Raw genomic sequence first — 16,708 nt, forward strand, 5'->3', positions numbered from 1 at the left:
TAATGGAATTTGAACATGAGATAATTTAAAAGCTAAAAATTCAGTGAAAACTTTATAGAAGTTGAATGATTTTATAAAATATGATATAGGAATTTGAAGAGGAAATATTTTGAATTCTTTTTATAAAACTTTATGGTTGGTTAGTTTCAAGTAAAAGATAATTTAATTTTAAATATTTTGAGTAAAAATAAGAGTTTAGGATTTTTAAACAGAAAAAAAAATTGATAGAGAACTAAATTCACTGAATCTTAAAAGTATAGGGTGTTAATTAGCTCAGAAAAAATAAAAGGTAAAGTTACCTAAATTATTGAATCAAAAGTGTAAATATGTCTATTATTTTTAGTCCCTCTAATTTTTATTGTCTGTAATTTTAATTTTTTATTTTTTAGTTAATTTTTGTTGTCCTTTATCCAACTATATGAAATTTGATTTCCATTCTATCATATGATAATTATGACATCTTAATTTCAAGATACACTCAAATGCTTTTGAAATGTTTTCTATCAAAGATCCTTAAGTTGTTAGAATTAGAATTCTTTTGATTTTTTTTTATCAATCTTAATATAATCTTTTGTTGCTTTTAACATTTCATAAGAAAGCTACTTTTATATATATATATATAACAGAATCTTTTTACGTCAGTGTAAGTATAAAAATTGTATGAGCCTTTTATTTAATTTAAATCTAACGGGTTATAATTTATTATTTCACTGCCTGTTAGATTTAAGTTCAATAAAAGACTCAGATTGAGTGTAAGAATTTTTAGATTTACATTGATATAAAAAGATTTTTTATCATATATATATATATATATATATATAATATTATCATTTTGGACAATAATAATTTTATTTAATTAAATTCTTGTTATAATTTAGATCAGATTTAATATTATTAGAGGAGACAATTTTCAGTGAATTCAAATTTAAACTTATATTATCTTAATTAATTAAAAAATACTATTTAAATGCACTTTTCAATAGATCTTTTTAATCAATCTTTTAATAAGTTAAAAAAACTTAATTCATAAATTAATAATAATTAAAAATATATTGACTGGTATAAAAAATTAATTAATTACAAAATTATATTTTTTAAAAAAGTACATTACTTACTACTTAGTAAGTCAAAATTAAATATTTTAGATCTTTTCATAAAAATATGTAAATTTAAACATAAATTTTAAAAATAAAATTAAAGTTACTCTTTTAATCTTTTTTATAAGAAATAAAATAGAACATTTTTTTATCCTTATTATAAAAAAAATGATAGATTCAATATGCATTAATTAATAAATTTCTTTTATATTATTTTTTTATTATTATCATTAAATATATAAATTACTAAATACATCATTTAATATTATAGATATTTTTAGAATAAAATTTATATTTATAAAAAATATAATAAAATTAATTATTTTTTTTAATTATAATGATTTAGTCTTTTGTTTTTTGTAAAACAAATAAAAAAAATATTTCATAATTATATGATTTAAAATATTATGTCCAATTAATTTAGAAGGACTTCAAACCTTACCTAACTAGTCGCAGGGAAAAGAAATTGATGTTAGGTGGGGGGTTTTATGTTTATTATAAAAATATTCCTAGAAAAATTTATTATAAAAAATTCGATATTCTATTTTCCATATAACAAACACACCATAGATAGATATAAATAGAGAGAGAGAGAGAGATATTTATTTTATTTATAACTGCTTTGTTTCATTTGATACGAGTAATTATGAAATAGTTGTTGTTTGCTTCGGGCATTCCTCTATCTCCCTTCTCTTCTCTTCCCTTCGTACAAACAAAGTTACCATTCTCTCTCTCTGTTAATTTTTTCTCTTCGTTCTACTTCTAGGGTTTCGCTTCTGCGACGGACATGTCTTCTGCTCATCAAAGGTTTGCTTCCCCCCCCCCCCCTATTGCACTTTCCCTTCAACAAACGATACCCTTTTACTCTTCATTCTCAATTTTATTCTTTTCTGTAGAAATTTCCCTTTCAATTCCTTTTTTCTCCGTCTATTTAATTTTTTATTTGAAATTTCCCCCCTTTTGTGTTGATTGCGACTATTTTACCCCTAAAATGCTTGAATTTTATGACGCGTTACTCTTTTTTTTTTTTTAATGTTAATTTTGTTTTTGAATTTGTGTGGTTTTATACTGGGTTGATCATTTTTCCACCCCTTAAAGCAATTGCCTTTATCATCCCCTTGTAATCCATTCAACCATTCTTAGTTTTTGTCATGATTTGAATAGCCTAAGTGGTGGAAAAATTTCAATTTATGCACCTCATCACTATGTTATATGTCTCAGGGAATGAGGGGTAAAAGAAATATCCCAATTTTTAAGATATGGATATCTGTTTCAATTTTGGTAGTCATCATTCATGAACAAATTCCAATTTGACCTCCCAAAATAAAAAATTTCAATAAGACTCTACTTTTTCAGATTTTTTCTGAGTATTTGGGTCGTTCAATTTGAAGTTTACAATGCTAGCGGTTGCAGTTGACGTTATGCGCCAATTCAATTTTTCAGGTTTGAGAAGATAACCTAATTTTGTTTGTTCACCAACTGTCTTGAACACTATGGAACATCGAGTAGATTTCCTCGGTTGGCTTGATTCTGACACATCTAGTAAGGTTCTCATGTGTCTGGATGATCCGGCTGATCTTGTCCGGGTCAGCTGCGTCTCGCGGTCTTTGAGACACAATGGTGAGTTTAATTACATGAGAAGTTCAGCCTTCTGCTATGGTGGCTTACGTTTTACATTGACTTTCACATTTGATCTGTTGGTCCTTTTAGAATTATGTTTTCTACTCCATTTTAATCGTTTTGGAAAAGTGCCAGTCTCATACTGTCATACCTTTACAATTTTGAGAATGAGGTTACATTCAGATTGAATTATGTTTGGAATTTGTTTCTTACTCTTTTTGTACTGTTTATTTGTGCATTCTTTAAAGGGGTTCTTCGTAGTTCTATGTGGAGTGATATTTTCAAGATAAGTAGATGCTACTTTCCTGCTGCATCATCAGCCAACCTAGGTGACTAGGTCTTGTGAGTGTTACAGACTTCCTCTGAATTGTCAAGATCAAATCAAAGTTCATATTAAGTTGTGACCAACTCCATTGCCCCATTTATAATTCATTAGGGGAGATTTTTAAAAGAGAAGTCAAACTTTACTGTAAAAACACTTTCTGTTCAAATGCTCTTGTCTGTGTAAAAGTAGTGCTTAATTTAAGAGGAAAAAAACAAAATCTTGTGTTTGCATGAGCATGATTGACTTTGAATTGGAGGTGCCCCTTTTCATTGAACAGTGAGACACAAGTTATTGTTAGAATCATCTTTGTTTTAAAAAATATTTTTTAGAATTTGAATATACAATATAGATTAAAACACTATTTTGATCCCTCAGAGGTGTATTCACTTTCACTCCTGTCCCTTCCCGGTAGATGTGCTCAATCTGTACTAACTTTCCTTCTGGGCTTTTGAATTTATTAGAATTGAGAATTCACATCCATATTTTGACCAAAATGAAAATTGAATACATCTGTGACTGTCACATATATCTGCGTCGGGATTGGGAGGTGAATTGTATTACTCCTGTACGTTCTGTGCAATTGTTTTTGTGCATATCTTTTATATCCTTTCAAAATAACTCTGGATTTATGAAAAACTGAATGACAGAAGTTATTTTAGTGAATCTCATTACCAGTGGTCAATGCCATTGAACTGCAATTCTAATCGCAACAGAGACAAATTTCAGTTGAAAACATTAATTGCTGTGATTAACTTCTGGTATGATTTGCAGTGATTGCAAATGGTCTTTGGAAGCAGCTATGCTTGAGAATGTGTCCTCAGTTATCTAGAGTTGCTTGTGTTGTTGAACTGAATCAACATGGAGCAGAGCAACATGCAGAGGTTGGATCTAGCTACTCTATGGAATGGCTATCTCTGCAGAGAGATCATAGAGTCTATTCTTATTTAGCTAGAGCTTTCACATCATCTGTTGCAATGAATTGCATTGCTAAGACAATATCCGCTTCTAGCACTGATAATTTTCCTCAGGAGAGTATTGATAATACTCTAGAGCCAAGAGATAACATTGGTGGTAGATTTTCCTACTGGTCAAGTAATGGACAGAGTAATCCCAATGTGCCTGAGACATTAACATATGAGTTGGTCTCTCAAATTTGTGTTATTACAGAAATCAATATCCAGCCTTTCCAAGGTACTCTTGAAATCTTCACAACACAAGCTATGTTGTGACCCCATTTATTTTATATTTCTAACCTTTTTCGCTGACTATATTATGCTTTAACTGTCCAGCTTACTTTCAGATGGGTTCACCAATATATTCAGCAAAATCTGTTCGGTTTAAAATGGGTCATTCTAAATCATCTTTAGATGCCTTGGATGATGACAGGTTTGTATGGACCTACACTTCACCGGAGTTTCCAATGACTCAGGTATCTCACTTCTTATACTCAGCCAGTTTCTCTACTAGTTTTCCATTGAATAATTTCTGTTTCATTGATTTTCCTGATGCTTGATTATTATAACTGTATTCTGAAGTTTGTTCTAAATTTTTATATTTGCTTACTATAACCAGCAAACTTCTAGTGTTCAACTTTTGTTTCCTTTGTTTTATATGATGCTTTTGATTGAAGCAAATGGAAAATTGACAAAAGTCTTCAATGCAACTTAGGCTTCCTTTTGAGTTTTGGATAATACTTGATTTAATCATAATAATATTATCAGGTTTTAACAGGCGTTTAATACACCTACAATTATAGTCAAATCTAAGTAAACATTGGTATCTCAGTACAACTATATAACTTATCCTCTCCTTTACCACTTGATATTACATGATAACGAATCACCCCATAATGAAAATAAATGTGCTTCTGTACCCAATTTCCTTTCCCCTGCTAAACATTATGTGAAATCTTCCTTGGTCCATTGGACCAAACCATGTTCATATGGCAGATCTGCTTTTACTTCTAAGAGGATCTTTCATGTCACTCAAAAAATTTCAAATTGTATAATCACATACAAAGCTGCTGTAATACTGGAACCATACCTAGGGGGTTCTAAATTTCTGAGCAACATGCTGGCAAAATTAATAAATGAAACATAAGTGACATTCATTTTCAAGCAAGTTGCACTAGATGGTAATTGGACAAAGCTATATAGATAATATCAAACAGTGTATGTTCAATTTAACATAAAGTGGGAGCAGAATATGTTAATAACAGAATCCTTTGTTTGGGGCTTTATTTCAATGGTTGCTTAACTGCTCCTCATGTCGTTAGGCTTAGGTTTCAACAGGGCCTATTTTTCTTATTCTGGCAAGACCTTGCTATGTGATCTTCTCTTACCTCAAGAAGAAACCCCTATTCTGCTAACCCCCTTCCTAGGTTGCAGACCACCTATTTCACCTTGTTCATTTTTCTATTATAATTATTATTATTATTATTACTTCTTTTCTTTTCTTTTCTTTTTTTTTGGGTGGGGGGGGGGGGGTAAAAGATACAATGTATGCTTTTACATGGACAGAGATATGTATTTTTCTCTTGTAACTAGTGTCTGGTGCTCAACTTGTGATAGAACTTAGGGTTTTGGGCCATTTTACCTTTCTCTGACCAGCCAAATAAAAGTAAAAAAAAAATTTTCAACATGTGTTCTAGTTGAATATTATATCATTACTAAAATCATTTTTTTCAGCCAAAATATTAATAATCATAGTTATCATTCCTGGATAACAATGTGGAGTGGCCAACCCTAATACTGCTATAGTGGGACGATGGCTATATTGTAGACTATAGTAATTTATAATTTATATCAATATTAATACACATTCGTTTTTAACTATGAGAAGTGCTATACGTGCTTAATTCTGGGAAAAAAATGCACATGAACAGGAAAACCGGCTACAGAAGTTCAAGCTTCCAGAACCTGTGCTTTGTATTGGTGGTATCTTGCAGATAGAGCTATTGGGAAGGGTACAGAGACAAGAAATGGATGGCTTATTATACATCTGGTACATTCCATCTCGATTTGGTTTGTTGTTGGTATACTGGTTTATTTTTGAGGTTTTATAAACTTAATATCCTACATAAATGCCTAATAAGCCTTATGCAGGGTTAGATTTTAATGTTACTTTTATCTTCTTTATGCACAGAAAATCTGGCACATCAAATCATGAGTAATGGCCAGAAATGTCTGCATTTATTTTGTTTGAATAAACTCATACAAGTTGCCTCTTTCTTTTTTAGTTGAAAAATGGTAATAAATTTATAAGTTCCTTGGATTCCTTTTATGTATTAGCTATTTTGCATTGGGGATGTAATTAAGCTAGGTTTGGAGCAAAATTGCCTCACTTGGACCTGCACTTACACGGAGGTTTTTTGCCTCACTCAGATTGGGCTCAACTATCTTTTAAATAACTGCATTGGATATGAATTTCAAATGACAAATTTTAGCATAGTAAAAGAAGCAATATATATGGTTTCTCTTTCAACAACACTACAGGGCTCCATTTATGTAATCTTGTAAAATACTGCAAACCTGGACAAGCTAAAATGAAATGCCAAAGCGAGCTTGTCTTCTGGATAAGTCAACTTGAATGAGGTAAAAAGATCAGATATCCATCAAACTGGCTCTGGGATAATTTTCTTTCCTATTCATGAGAGTTCAATAACAGCTCCTAGACCCTAGTGGTGGTACCCTATAATATTAAATTTGTTTGGTAAAAAACATGGCTTGTTTATCCTCTCACCTGAAGATATATTTGTTTACTATGTTTACCAAGATTTCACCCCTTTCCCCCCATTCCCCCTTTCTAATGTTTTTATTTTGTTTTGTCTCGTTGCTGATTATTGCCTTTCATCTCACTGTTTGATGCATTCATGGAAAATAAAAAAAATCCTAGTGGAGTGTTTTCTCCTCCAGATTTTATAATAGATCAAACTGGGAAAATTGACATGAATATCAATTTTATCCTGCCTCTGTTCCATTTGGTATGAGTTTTTGCATACATCATGACATGGTTTTTCTAAGTATCCCTACATGTTACATAAAAAAAAATCATATTGCAGATTATTGTGCAAAGTTCTGACTTTTTTGTACTTGCAGTGTTTCTTATGTTCAAGTTCTGGGAGGATCGTTGTCACCACCATTTAGTGTGGAAATTCTGGAGCCCTCTGGAATGTTTGTGTTGAAGAGGGACCAGCTGGCTAACTGTCAACCCTTAATCACATCTGGAAATGAATCTCAAGCAATTTCTGCTGATTATATGCAAAGGGGACTGAGAGATTTCCAGCAGATTGTAACTATACTGCGTGGACATGTAGTAGGAGTTGTCGAAGATGATTGGGATGAAGATGAATATGAAGTTGACGATTATGAAGAATATGCCCTCTGATCTTTACTAGCATAAAGTGGTTTTATAATCCCCTCCCAGAACAATAAAGAAAACGAAAAAAAATGTTACAATCCCCCGAGGTGAGGAGTGGTTGCATTCAAATCAGTTTTCCTGATTTCCCTTTGTGAGATTACCCTTTAAATGTTCAGGTTATCTGTGCTTTGACTGCAGAATTGATTCTAAGTATTTACTTCTCTTGTAGATAATGGTCTTGGGTGTGGAACAAGTATACACCTTTTATATGCGATTTAACATCTGATGCTGTAGTTGTACCAAACGTCTGCCAAACCCTAAGCTTGAAACTTGAGGTTTCTCTCAAGTCTTACCTTGTATCATACCCCTAATACCATTAACTTAACTGTAGTTATACATCAAATTCTGTGCTAGTATACGTTATACTTAGTTTTAAATCTTCAGTCCAGGTTGACACAGAAAAAGGAAATACCACAGCCTACTTTGCAGAACAAGCGCAAACACCAAACTCTGCAGAAAGGCAATAAACAAGTTGAAAGTAAATAGAACTAGAGTTTATATGCTTGAAAGAGGTTAGCCAAATGACGAGGCCTACGGCTATGCCTACTATTTTGTCCTTAACTTATGTTATGCGTGTTTCGTTGGAGATTAAAATATCTTAAAAAATTAAACTCTAAAGTATTTATCTTAAAAATACAAGTTAAACTAAGTAGACAGGTATTGTAACACTGGTGAAGAAAATATCGAGGGTGGGTTGAGGCTAAGAACTAACTACTGGTGGACTCTACCTTCCTATTTTTTCTGGAAGTTGCAAATACTGCACAACTTTACCATAAATTATTAGCAAGTTGCACAATTTTACACACCTCAACTAAGGAACTTAAAACTGTCTAATTTTAATTAGTGAACGGCAATATAATACTGGATATTAAAACCAAAACAAGTGATATTAACTAGGATTCAAGCAACACCAAAGTAAAGAAAGCTTCAAGATTCAAAGCTACAGACTACGTGCCTAGCTGCACTAATATGATAAACGCAGAAATTGTGGAGCATAAGGTAATATGCCTCAGGACAATAACCTCTAGGAGACATGGCTTGCTTGATTTTATTGTGCATGGCCTCTTAACAAGGGAGCCTCTCTAACTCAGCTACTCCAATATCTTGAATCGATCAAATTGGGCAACGGTTTGAGTAGCTTGTATAGCACAAATTTTTTATTTTACAACTAAACTTTCATTTTGATTCCTAAAAGATTTTGAGTCTGACATTTTAGTCTCTAAAAAATTAAAAATTATTTTAGTCTCTAAACACAAACTCTGTTAACAAATTTAAACAGAAAAACTAACATGTTACATTAAGTACTATGTTAGTAATCCAGAAACGACGTCATTTTGAGAGGTTCTGAAAGTGAATTGACAAAACGCATGTAACTGAATCTGGGTTCGTTCTTGGTAACGATAAAGTTAGGGTTTTTTTTTCCTAATTTAGGAATTTTCTATTTTGATTGTTCAATTTTGCCAGTAAATCCTCTCTTGACACTGTGTTTCTTTGATTTGTAATAAAGTTCTGTTCTTGCATAAAAAAATTGTAACTTGTTTTTCTCCTCTCTATAACAAGATTTTTCTGAAATTTTTAATAAAGGAAACTTAGATAAAAATGCTAAAATTTGTAACTTAAATGAAAAATAGTTTCTTTCAACTTCTACACCAAGTTGTTAGCAAGTCTATGATATTCACTTTCTAACATTTTTACCAGCCATCATGATAGCAAATGCAAATGGGTATAGATTTGGCAAGCTAAACATTGGATCAAAAGATGTAAGCATTTTTTTACCTTTCGACTTTCATTACATCTGACCTTTGGACTAATATAACCTTTAAAAGATTCAAGTTTAGAACTAGTGAATATATGATCCTTTAGACCTTTCACTAATTTATAGTCTTGCATTTCATTCACATAACCTTTTCCTTGAGCTTATTTTTCCATTTCATACAAACTTTTCCAATCTATCCCATCTCTTGAATTTAGAAGCTTCTCATATTGCACTCCCCACTTTATTCCATATAATATGCTTATTTGGAGGGATGTGTTTCTCCTTGAAGCTCTCCTAGGAGTATATTTCCTACCTTTCAATTTCTAAATATTTCAATGTTAAACACAATTTTGGTGAAATATGCAATAAATTTTAAGATATTGTCTGAGACAAAAGAAGAAATATGCAATAAATAATTTTGTTTGTTTGTTGATATTAGTACATTGTTAATTTAAAGTAATTAAAATTATAATTTTTTTAATTGAATACTACATTTTTTAATATAATAAATATTTTTTTAAATAAACTCTTCCATTTTTATGTTATTTCAAATCAATTTTAATAATTAATATTAATAGAACATTTTTTTCCTAGCAAAATGGAACTCACACCCATGCAGATGTTCCTTCCTTTGAACTGCTGATTTGACACTTACAGAGGTTCAGTGGTGTTCTACTGTTTCAATTGGTACAGTATCAAATAGAATTTGATATTGATTAAAGTTTGAGTGAACTTTCATAAACTTTTATACGAAAAAAATCAGTATAAAAAATAAATAATTTTTTTCACAAGTTAAAAATAATTTATACTTCTGTTATAAAAAATTGTCTTATTTAATTTCTCTAAAATTTAAAAAGATAAATTATTTTAAACTTAAAAAAAATTATTTTTTTATAGTATTTTTTTTATAAAAACTTCTCTAACCACTTATATCTGTAACTTACTCTGCTTCCAGCGCTGCACATACTGAGATTCTGTTATTGAATGTGAAAAAGTAGGGTGGACAAATGCATTTTTCTTAGTTGTGATCGGCACCAGTAAGCAGGAACATATATGTTGAGCAATATTTCAATGACATGGTACCCACCTTGACATAACCAGGGTATTAGCAGCCCCTCATGTAGAAGGTACTAGCTCAGGACCATTATCAGCCTGCTTAGTGCCTTATGTGGTACATATTTTTATTTTCACGTTTGAAACAATGACGAATAGACCATCATTTTCATGTGAATTAAACACGATATTACATTGGCACCTAATGTATTAACATCAAATAATCCTCTGATGATAAAATCAATGGATTCAATTGTTACAAGGACCAATTTGAAGTTATTTGAAAGGCCATTTGATAACACCATGAAACATTGAGGAAGGGACCAATTTGATATTGCATATATCTTTCAGAGGACAAATTTATGTATTTATAAATGGACCAATATGATGTTGCAGGATTTGAAGGACCAAAATATATATATATATTCTCCACAATAAAACGGTTTCTGAAAACAATTGCAAACGAGGACCTTGTTTTCTACTATGATGAAAATTGGTCAGTGCTCACACAAACCAACATTTCCTGATATTCATATAGTTATTTGACGACTGTGACAAATCAAGAGAGCCCATCCGCGCTTCCATCTTCACGATGTTTTAGACTTGACTGGGGCAGGAAGTAACTGCATTGTACAAACAAGAGATTCTTGTCAGTGAAACTGATACTCGTAAGAATAACTACAGCACTAGAGAAAGACCGTGACCTTCCAATGATCTAGCGGGACACAATTTTTCTGTTGAAAAACTCGATTAATTTTAAACAAAGCTATTACAGTTGTGGGTCTTGAGGATACTTGTCAAGAGCTAATTTTGTATCCTTTGTTCATTGTAGTGCAAAAGGCATGTGCACACAGACAGGACACAGATAAAAAGTTTTAGGGACTTCACCTGATAGCACGATATCAGAGATGAAGCAAATCCAAATGCCCCCGTCACGCGGGGAGTGACTTTCTTGGGTGCCAACTGAAGCAGTCCAACTGCTACCACTATATCCATTCCAGCTTTGATGAGTGCCAGAGTCCTTTCGTTTGACTTATTGAGTTTTGCACGGTATTGCTCATTCTGCAGCCATAGGTGATGAATACACATATGAAGGTAAGGCAATTACAGTCCTAAAGTAAACCAAAAACAGAAAGTTTGTAGAATTTATACACAAATGAGGACAACATACATCATATTTATTGCTGTTCTTGAGTTCTTTCTCTAACTTCTTCATTGACGCAGAGAGTCTTCCCAGCTCCCCGAGCTGATCAAATGAGTCAAATATGTTATACAAAGGTTAAAAGTGAAGGAATATCAGGGCATATTGATACATACATATTAGCATCAATGAAGAAGGTAGGAAAGCCACAAACCTCAACCAAGGTGCCACACACTGAGGAACCCAGCCAACAGAAAAGAGATATCCGACCAATTAGTTCAGTGCGTTCTTTATTCTGTAGTTAGACACAAAATTTTTATATGTTGCTGAATGTTTTTCCCATATAATGGTACATACACAAACAACACAATGCTAAAGAAAATATGTATTCCCTACCTGGTAGATGCCTGATCTGCCAAGCCACACAAATTGATCAAGAAACAAGAAAGTCGAGAGTAATGCATTCTTAGACTGAGAAACAAAAAATCACCAAGATATTAGAAAAATGAACTAAAGATGAAAAAGGCAAAATATTCTTGGAGTTCTCATACCTTTCCCAACAGAATTAGGGGTAGGGGCGTGCCCTGTGGTGTTGGACTTATCAGAGCGTGTAGGTCATTGACAAACTGTGAATTAAAGAGTGAAGTATGAGATTAATGGTCATTGCACAAACAAATTAATTTGCAACAACTTTTTCTAGGCCCGGATGTCTATTTGATGTTAAAAGTGGCTAATACTAAAAAAAAATAATACAGTATTTGACTTTCTTTGATTTAACTTTTTTCCAATTATGTCCCTCAGAACCCAAACAAAGTGGTGCATACTACAGATCTCCTGTCTTCTTTAAACAAATCAATCAAAGGGGACACAAAAAAAAAGGAAAATGATACAAAGAAAGAAATACCATTATACACTGCAACTACCTAAAACAAAAAGAAAGTAGTGAACAGATGATCAAGTATGCTTCAAAAATCAAAAGTAAAAATTAGCTAAACCTTAAATAAACGGAAAACTTTTCGTGCCAAGCTGGTTGATTTGTCTACATTCTGGGCGGTACCAGGTTCCCCATTACTCAAAAACTTGGAACCATATTGAATTGCCCTGCATATCTTGTCCCTTGTTTCAGCCTTACCCAAATATAAAACAAGAAGACCAAGTTCTGCCCTTGTTGCATCCAATGTACTCATCTTCTACGTTAATTTCTGCCATATAACAAAATCACATCAGTTCATGTCAATTAAATTAGGAGAAAGAAGTAAGGAAAGTAAAATGTGATACTGACATTAAATGGGGAGGGAAAAGTGTTTAGATCTATAAATCTTAATTAATGCAGCAATGTGTACAGTATTTTCTTTAAGGAAAAAAATGTTCTTAAAAACAATTTATGTTGTTTAAAAATAGTATTGGTATTCATATTAAAAATAATAAGCACAGAGATCTTATCAAAACTCGCAAAAATGCTGATAATTTTTTGGGGAATTACAATTTATCAATTCTACAAATCTCCACAAATATTGAGAAAGCACCATAAGCAATTAGCAGGAATATTCATTTGACCTTCCACCTATCCAACTGGCATCATGTGACAGTCCCTTGTTTGAGTGTTTATAATATGTGCATTTGAAAACCCATCCTTCTCACAAGAATAAAATCCAACGGTAACACTCCATTTATATATAAAAAAATTGAAGAACACAAAGAAAACAGAGAATTTTCTCAGATTTCAATTTACTAGTAAAAAAAACATTTATTTTCATTTCCATTTATTCTCTCAACCTTCATGCACGGAACTAAGCATAGTACATTGGAAAGAACGTTAAATTATAATTAGATGATAAACTGTAAAGTTCCAATTCTAGACAATTGGGGCCTACATGCTTCAACTACAATAGCTTCAAAGGTGAAAGGGTAGGTAACAAATGGGGCAAAAATCATGTCGTAGGTTCTACTTTTTAACCTGCCTTACAAACACCAAGTAACATCCCCTCAATTTTGCAAAATTTTACTAATCAGATCAAATGAGGATAAGTTAATATGGTTAGAAAACTGTAAAATATTCATTTGAAGATAGATCAGTGATTCGTTATTCAGCAATTTTATTCAACAGATCTTGTTAATGAGATGATAGTTCATGAAAGGAAAACTCTACCACTAAACACGACCAATTAATGACACCACCTAAAAGTTGAAGATAAATGTCCATGATGCCTGCATCAAACTGAGACAAAGAAACACCTATTCATGGACCTTGCTTGAACTCTCTGATCAGATATGCTTCTGACTTCACAGTCAGGACAAAATTCATTTAGCCTCCTTCAACCCTCACAGTCAAGAATACAAATTACAACTGACTTAGGCTCTACAATCTAATATTGATAAGCTTAAAGATCCAAAATTTCATTAATTTGCTTTATGTTTGATATCGGGTCTGAGTCACATGACTCTAACATCTCATTGCTGTGCCATTAAAATTTCAGGCCAACTAGAGTTAACATAGTTAATATTATATTTTCAATTTAATAAACAGGAATTTAATTATAATTGTACAGTTGGGTCAATTTATACTTACAGGTATTAGCAATATCAATGAGCTTTTTCTTATATTCATTTTGTTATTCAGGATTTTATTGTTCATCAGAGGCTGTTCATTTAACTTGGACCTGACGTTGAGAAATACTTGGTCCCTAAGTTTGAATAGTCCTATGTAAGTGATACCACAAGCCATCATAGAAAACAGTGAAGAAAAAAATTTAAGGGAAAACTCTTTCTGCAAGGCACATGTTGTATCTATTTCTCTTGGACATGCAATACCTAGATTATTTTTCTTCTTTCATCTTCTAGACTTCTACCCTTATTAATCTCAACACCAATCCAGTTGTGATTTCCTTAGCAGATTGTATTAAATTTCCACCCCACCAAACTGTTAATTGTTCCTACCTTGAATTTTCCTCAATTTTCTTCAAACCTAAATCTTTCTAGCAAGTACCATTCAGATTACTCAAGCAGTGAAAATTTGACCATTTAATCCTCATCAACAACAGAAGTCTTTTCTTATTAGGTGCAGTCGATTACATGGATCAAACAATACCATTGTGTTGTCATAAACATGACAAAATCTCCTAAATTGCCATCCTTGAAAATAAACAGAGTAGAGACAACACAAATATATTTGGTGATGGTGACTGGGTGGAATGGGAAAAAATTATGTACATATTGTGTTAGCCCTTCCAACTGTGGAGACTTTTGGCTGCATCTTGCAAGGTTTAAGAGATAATCTTAAAACTCTATAATACATAACACTTAATCCTGGTTCTGTTTTCAAACAATAACTTGGATAAAATTTTAAGGGAGAATGGAAAAGTTATACTTTTTATCTCGAATATTACTAAACTTCACCTCATCAACAAATATGATCATCATCATATCCTGCTTTACAGACAAGATTTAAAGGACTGCATGATCCCATACGTCTAACTTAGAGTAGAATAGGTTAGTTAATAAGGCACTCTAAAGTCTAAAAAAAAGGTCTAATTTGCAAGTTCAAAGGCAATAGAAGAGATGATTATTTACGAGAACAAAAAACCTAGATATCTGCATATTGACCAGGGTACATAAAATTCACCCAAATGAAACAAGAAGAAGAATGAATACTTAGTTTGTCTAGGCCAAAATATTGAAACCAATGAGCAAATCTAAGAGCATCAACATTCAAATTTCTCCAGTAACAATAGACAAGTTATTCAAACAGCTTTCAGCAAATCAAGCTCAGGGAGTAATATGAATAAAACCAGAATCAAAATAACGTTTAGTCGAATAATCACGATTAAACATCATATAGTCAAAACAAAAAGCATAACTCAACTATGCCATGTTTGGCATACGATATAATATAAAAGAGAAAAATAGAATCAATCTATCTGGACTACCCCCTCGTCCAGTTACATCAATCTCTTTCTTATAACAACCACACAGCAAGAGTGACAACCTCGAAATCTTCGATTTCCCACGTCTCTCATATCATTTTCCTAGCAACCAAAAAGACTATAAACAACACAACATTAACAACAACAATAACCAACCCATCAAATCAAATCATAAAATTACAACGACCCAGTTCCGCAACCTCAATTCAAAATCAAATTAAAAGCTCCTCAAGTTGACCCGAGATCAAAATTCGCCAACCCAACCTTCAAAGATTGCAACTTCTGTATCTCAATCTGCAAGTTCGAAGGATCAAACAAGTGGGGTACGTGAATTCCCCACCCTATTTGCTGAAGAAAAAAAACAACACCGAGCAACGATAAAAAAAAAAAAAAAAAAGGGCGGGGAGAGAGAGAGAGAGAGAGAGAGAGTACCAAGTTAGAGAAGGGGGCGAAGGGAATTGTGCCGCGGAATCAGAATCAGAACGTGAAAAGAGAGAGCGTTGGCTTGGGTTTGGGCCTGAGGTAGATAGAGTTGTGATAAGGGCTTGTTTGGTCCTCTCCTCCTCAAAACAAACAAACAAAACGTATTGTTTCGTCCCTCCTCTTCCACCGTTCGATGATTCCCATGTCAACGTGTCAAGCTTTGGAATTTGCAACGCAAAATCTGGTTCCTTGGATCGTTGCTGTGGAGAGACTCGACACTCAACTGCGTTGTTAGCTTTGGAACACGCACTTCAAGGTCCATCTTGTCATGACGTAGATCTTTATCTCATATAAAAAATATGTTAGGTATTAATTAAGGAAATAAAAATATTAGCAATGTGAATTTATTGTAATTTTGAATACATTTTAAATATTTTTTAATTTTTTTAACTAATAACCATAAAGTATGACCAAGTTTTAAAAACGTGACTATGACTTCCTTAAACAATTATAATAACACGATTTTTAATATTATCTTCTCAATTCACGAGTATTACAGAAGTCATATCACCAATAAACAATTAAAAGATATTAACGAGTGTTTTAAGATATTATGTTAAAAAAATGTAATCCTTCATTCTTTAACCTCGGCATGGAACGGAGGATTCAGGAAGATTATTTGGTATTCTGATTACATGGAAACAGTTAAATTGGTGACTAACAATTCTACTATATTTCATATATATTTTAGTCTAAGAGAACAGGCGAAGAGAATTTTTATTTTGGTATTGGGTAAAAAGATTGAAATATCTTTAATTATTACTTTTGTTAAGGCAACATATTATGTAAATTTTCTGCCAAAATTAGGATTTTCTCAACAGTAATGCCTTGTCATATTTAGAGACAAAGGAAGGGAGGAGGAGGAACCTTAAGCTCCCTTGAGTAAATGTT

General features: G+C 32.3%; 2 protein-coding genes across 8 annotated transcripts; one reads left to right on the forward strand and one right to left on the reverse strand.

Moving 5' to 3' along the window:
* Positions 1 to 1,710: 1,710 nt before the first annotated feature.
* Positions 1,711 to 7,827, forward strand: LOC113861512 (F-box protein At4g00755). 2 transcript variants are annotated; one of them, XR_003504247.1, is made up of 7 exons: positions 1,740 to 1,904; positions 2,541 to 2,717; positions 3,814 to 4,233; positions 4,332 to 4,471; positions 5,927 to 6,045; positions 7,140 to 7,508; positions 7,631 to 7,827. XR_003504247.1 is itself a non-coding variant. In XM_027494369.1 (6 exons), exons 2-6 carry the CDS (start codon positions 2,591 to 2,593, stop codon positions 7,426 to 7,428), a joined length of 1,095 nt encoding a protein of 364 aa, XP_027350170.1. In that variant the 5' UTR covers positions 1,711 to 1,904; positions 2,541 to 2,590; the 3' UTR covers positions 7,429 to 7,761. The 2 variants fall into 2 exon arrangements, 1 of the variants encoding a protein (XP_027350170.1); XM_027494369.1 differs by having other exon boundaries at positions 1,711 to 1,904; positions 7,140 to 7,761.
* A 2,587-nt stretch (positions 7,828 to 10,414) lies between these two features.
* Positions 10,415 to 16,057, reverse strand: LOC113861678 (peroxisomal membrane protein 11C). Of its 6 annotated transcripts, XM_027494653.1 has the most exons (9): positions 15,767 to 16,043; positions 15,535 to 15,628; positions 12,407 to 12,613; positions 11,963 to 12,037; positions 11,808 to 11,882; positions 11,626 to 11,706; positions 11,442 to 11,516; positions 11,159 to 11,332; positions 10,448 to 10,893 (listed from the first exon to the last, which is right to left on the reverse strand). In XM_027494653.1, the coding sequence occupies exons 3-9, from the start codon at positions 12,596 to 12,598 to the stop codon at positions 10,858 to 10,860; spliced, it is 708 nt and encodes a 235-aa protein (XP_027350454.1). In that variant the 5' UTR covers positions 12,599 to 12,613; positions 15,535 to 15,628; positions 15,767 to 16,043; the 3' UTR covers positions 10,448 to 10,857. The 6 variants fall into 6 exon arrangements, with proteins under 6 accessions (XP_027350450.1, XP_027350454.1, XP_027350455.1 ...); XM_027494649.1 differs by lacking the exon at positions 15,535 to 15,628 and having other exon boundaries at positions 10,415 to 10,893; positions 15,767 to 16,040; XM_027494654.1 differs by lacking the exon at positions 11,626 to 11,706 and having other exon boundaries at positions 10,561 to 10,893; positions 11,442 to 11,480; positions 15,767 to 16,057.
* Positions 16,058 to 16,708: the final 651 nt, after the last annotated feature.

The sequence above is a fragment of the Abrus precatorius genome, unplaced genomic scaffold (genome assembly GCF_003935025.1).
Source record: "Abrus precatorius isolate BTA unplaced genomic scaffold, Abrus_2018 Scaffold3, whole genome shotgun sequence".
NCBI lineage: Eukaryota > Viridiplantae > Streptophyta > Magnoliopsida > Fabales > Fabaceae > Abrus > Abrus precatorius.

Excerpts from the sequence above, each read along its gene's own strand:
- LOC113861678 (XM_027494649.1), bottom strand. The coding sequence starts at position 12,598 with ATGAGTACATTGGATGCAACAAGGGCAGAACTTGGTCTTCTTGTTTTA. Across the intron at positions 11,707-11,807 it reads GCAGATCAGGCATCTACCAG|AATAAAGAACGCACTGAACT; the intron begins GTAGGGAATACA and ends GTCTAACTACAG. Across the intron at positions 10,894-11,158 it reads CTCTGATATCGTGCTATCAG|TTACTTCCTGCCCCAGTCAA; the intron begins GTGAAGTCCCTA and ends TGTACAATGCAG.
- LOC113861512 (XM_027494369.1), top strand. The coding sequence starts at position 2,591 with ATGGAACATCGAGTAGATTTCCTCGGTTGGCTTGATTCTGACACATCT. Across the intron at positions 4,472-5,926 it reads CGGAGTTTCCAATGACTCAG|GAAAACCGGCTACAGAAGTT; the intron begins GTATCTCACTTC and ends GCACATGAACAG. Across the intron at positions 6,046-7,139 it reads GATGGCTTATTATACATCTG|TGTTTCTTATGTTCAAGTTC; the intron begins GTACATTCCATC and ends TTGTACTTGCAG.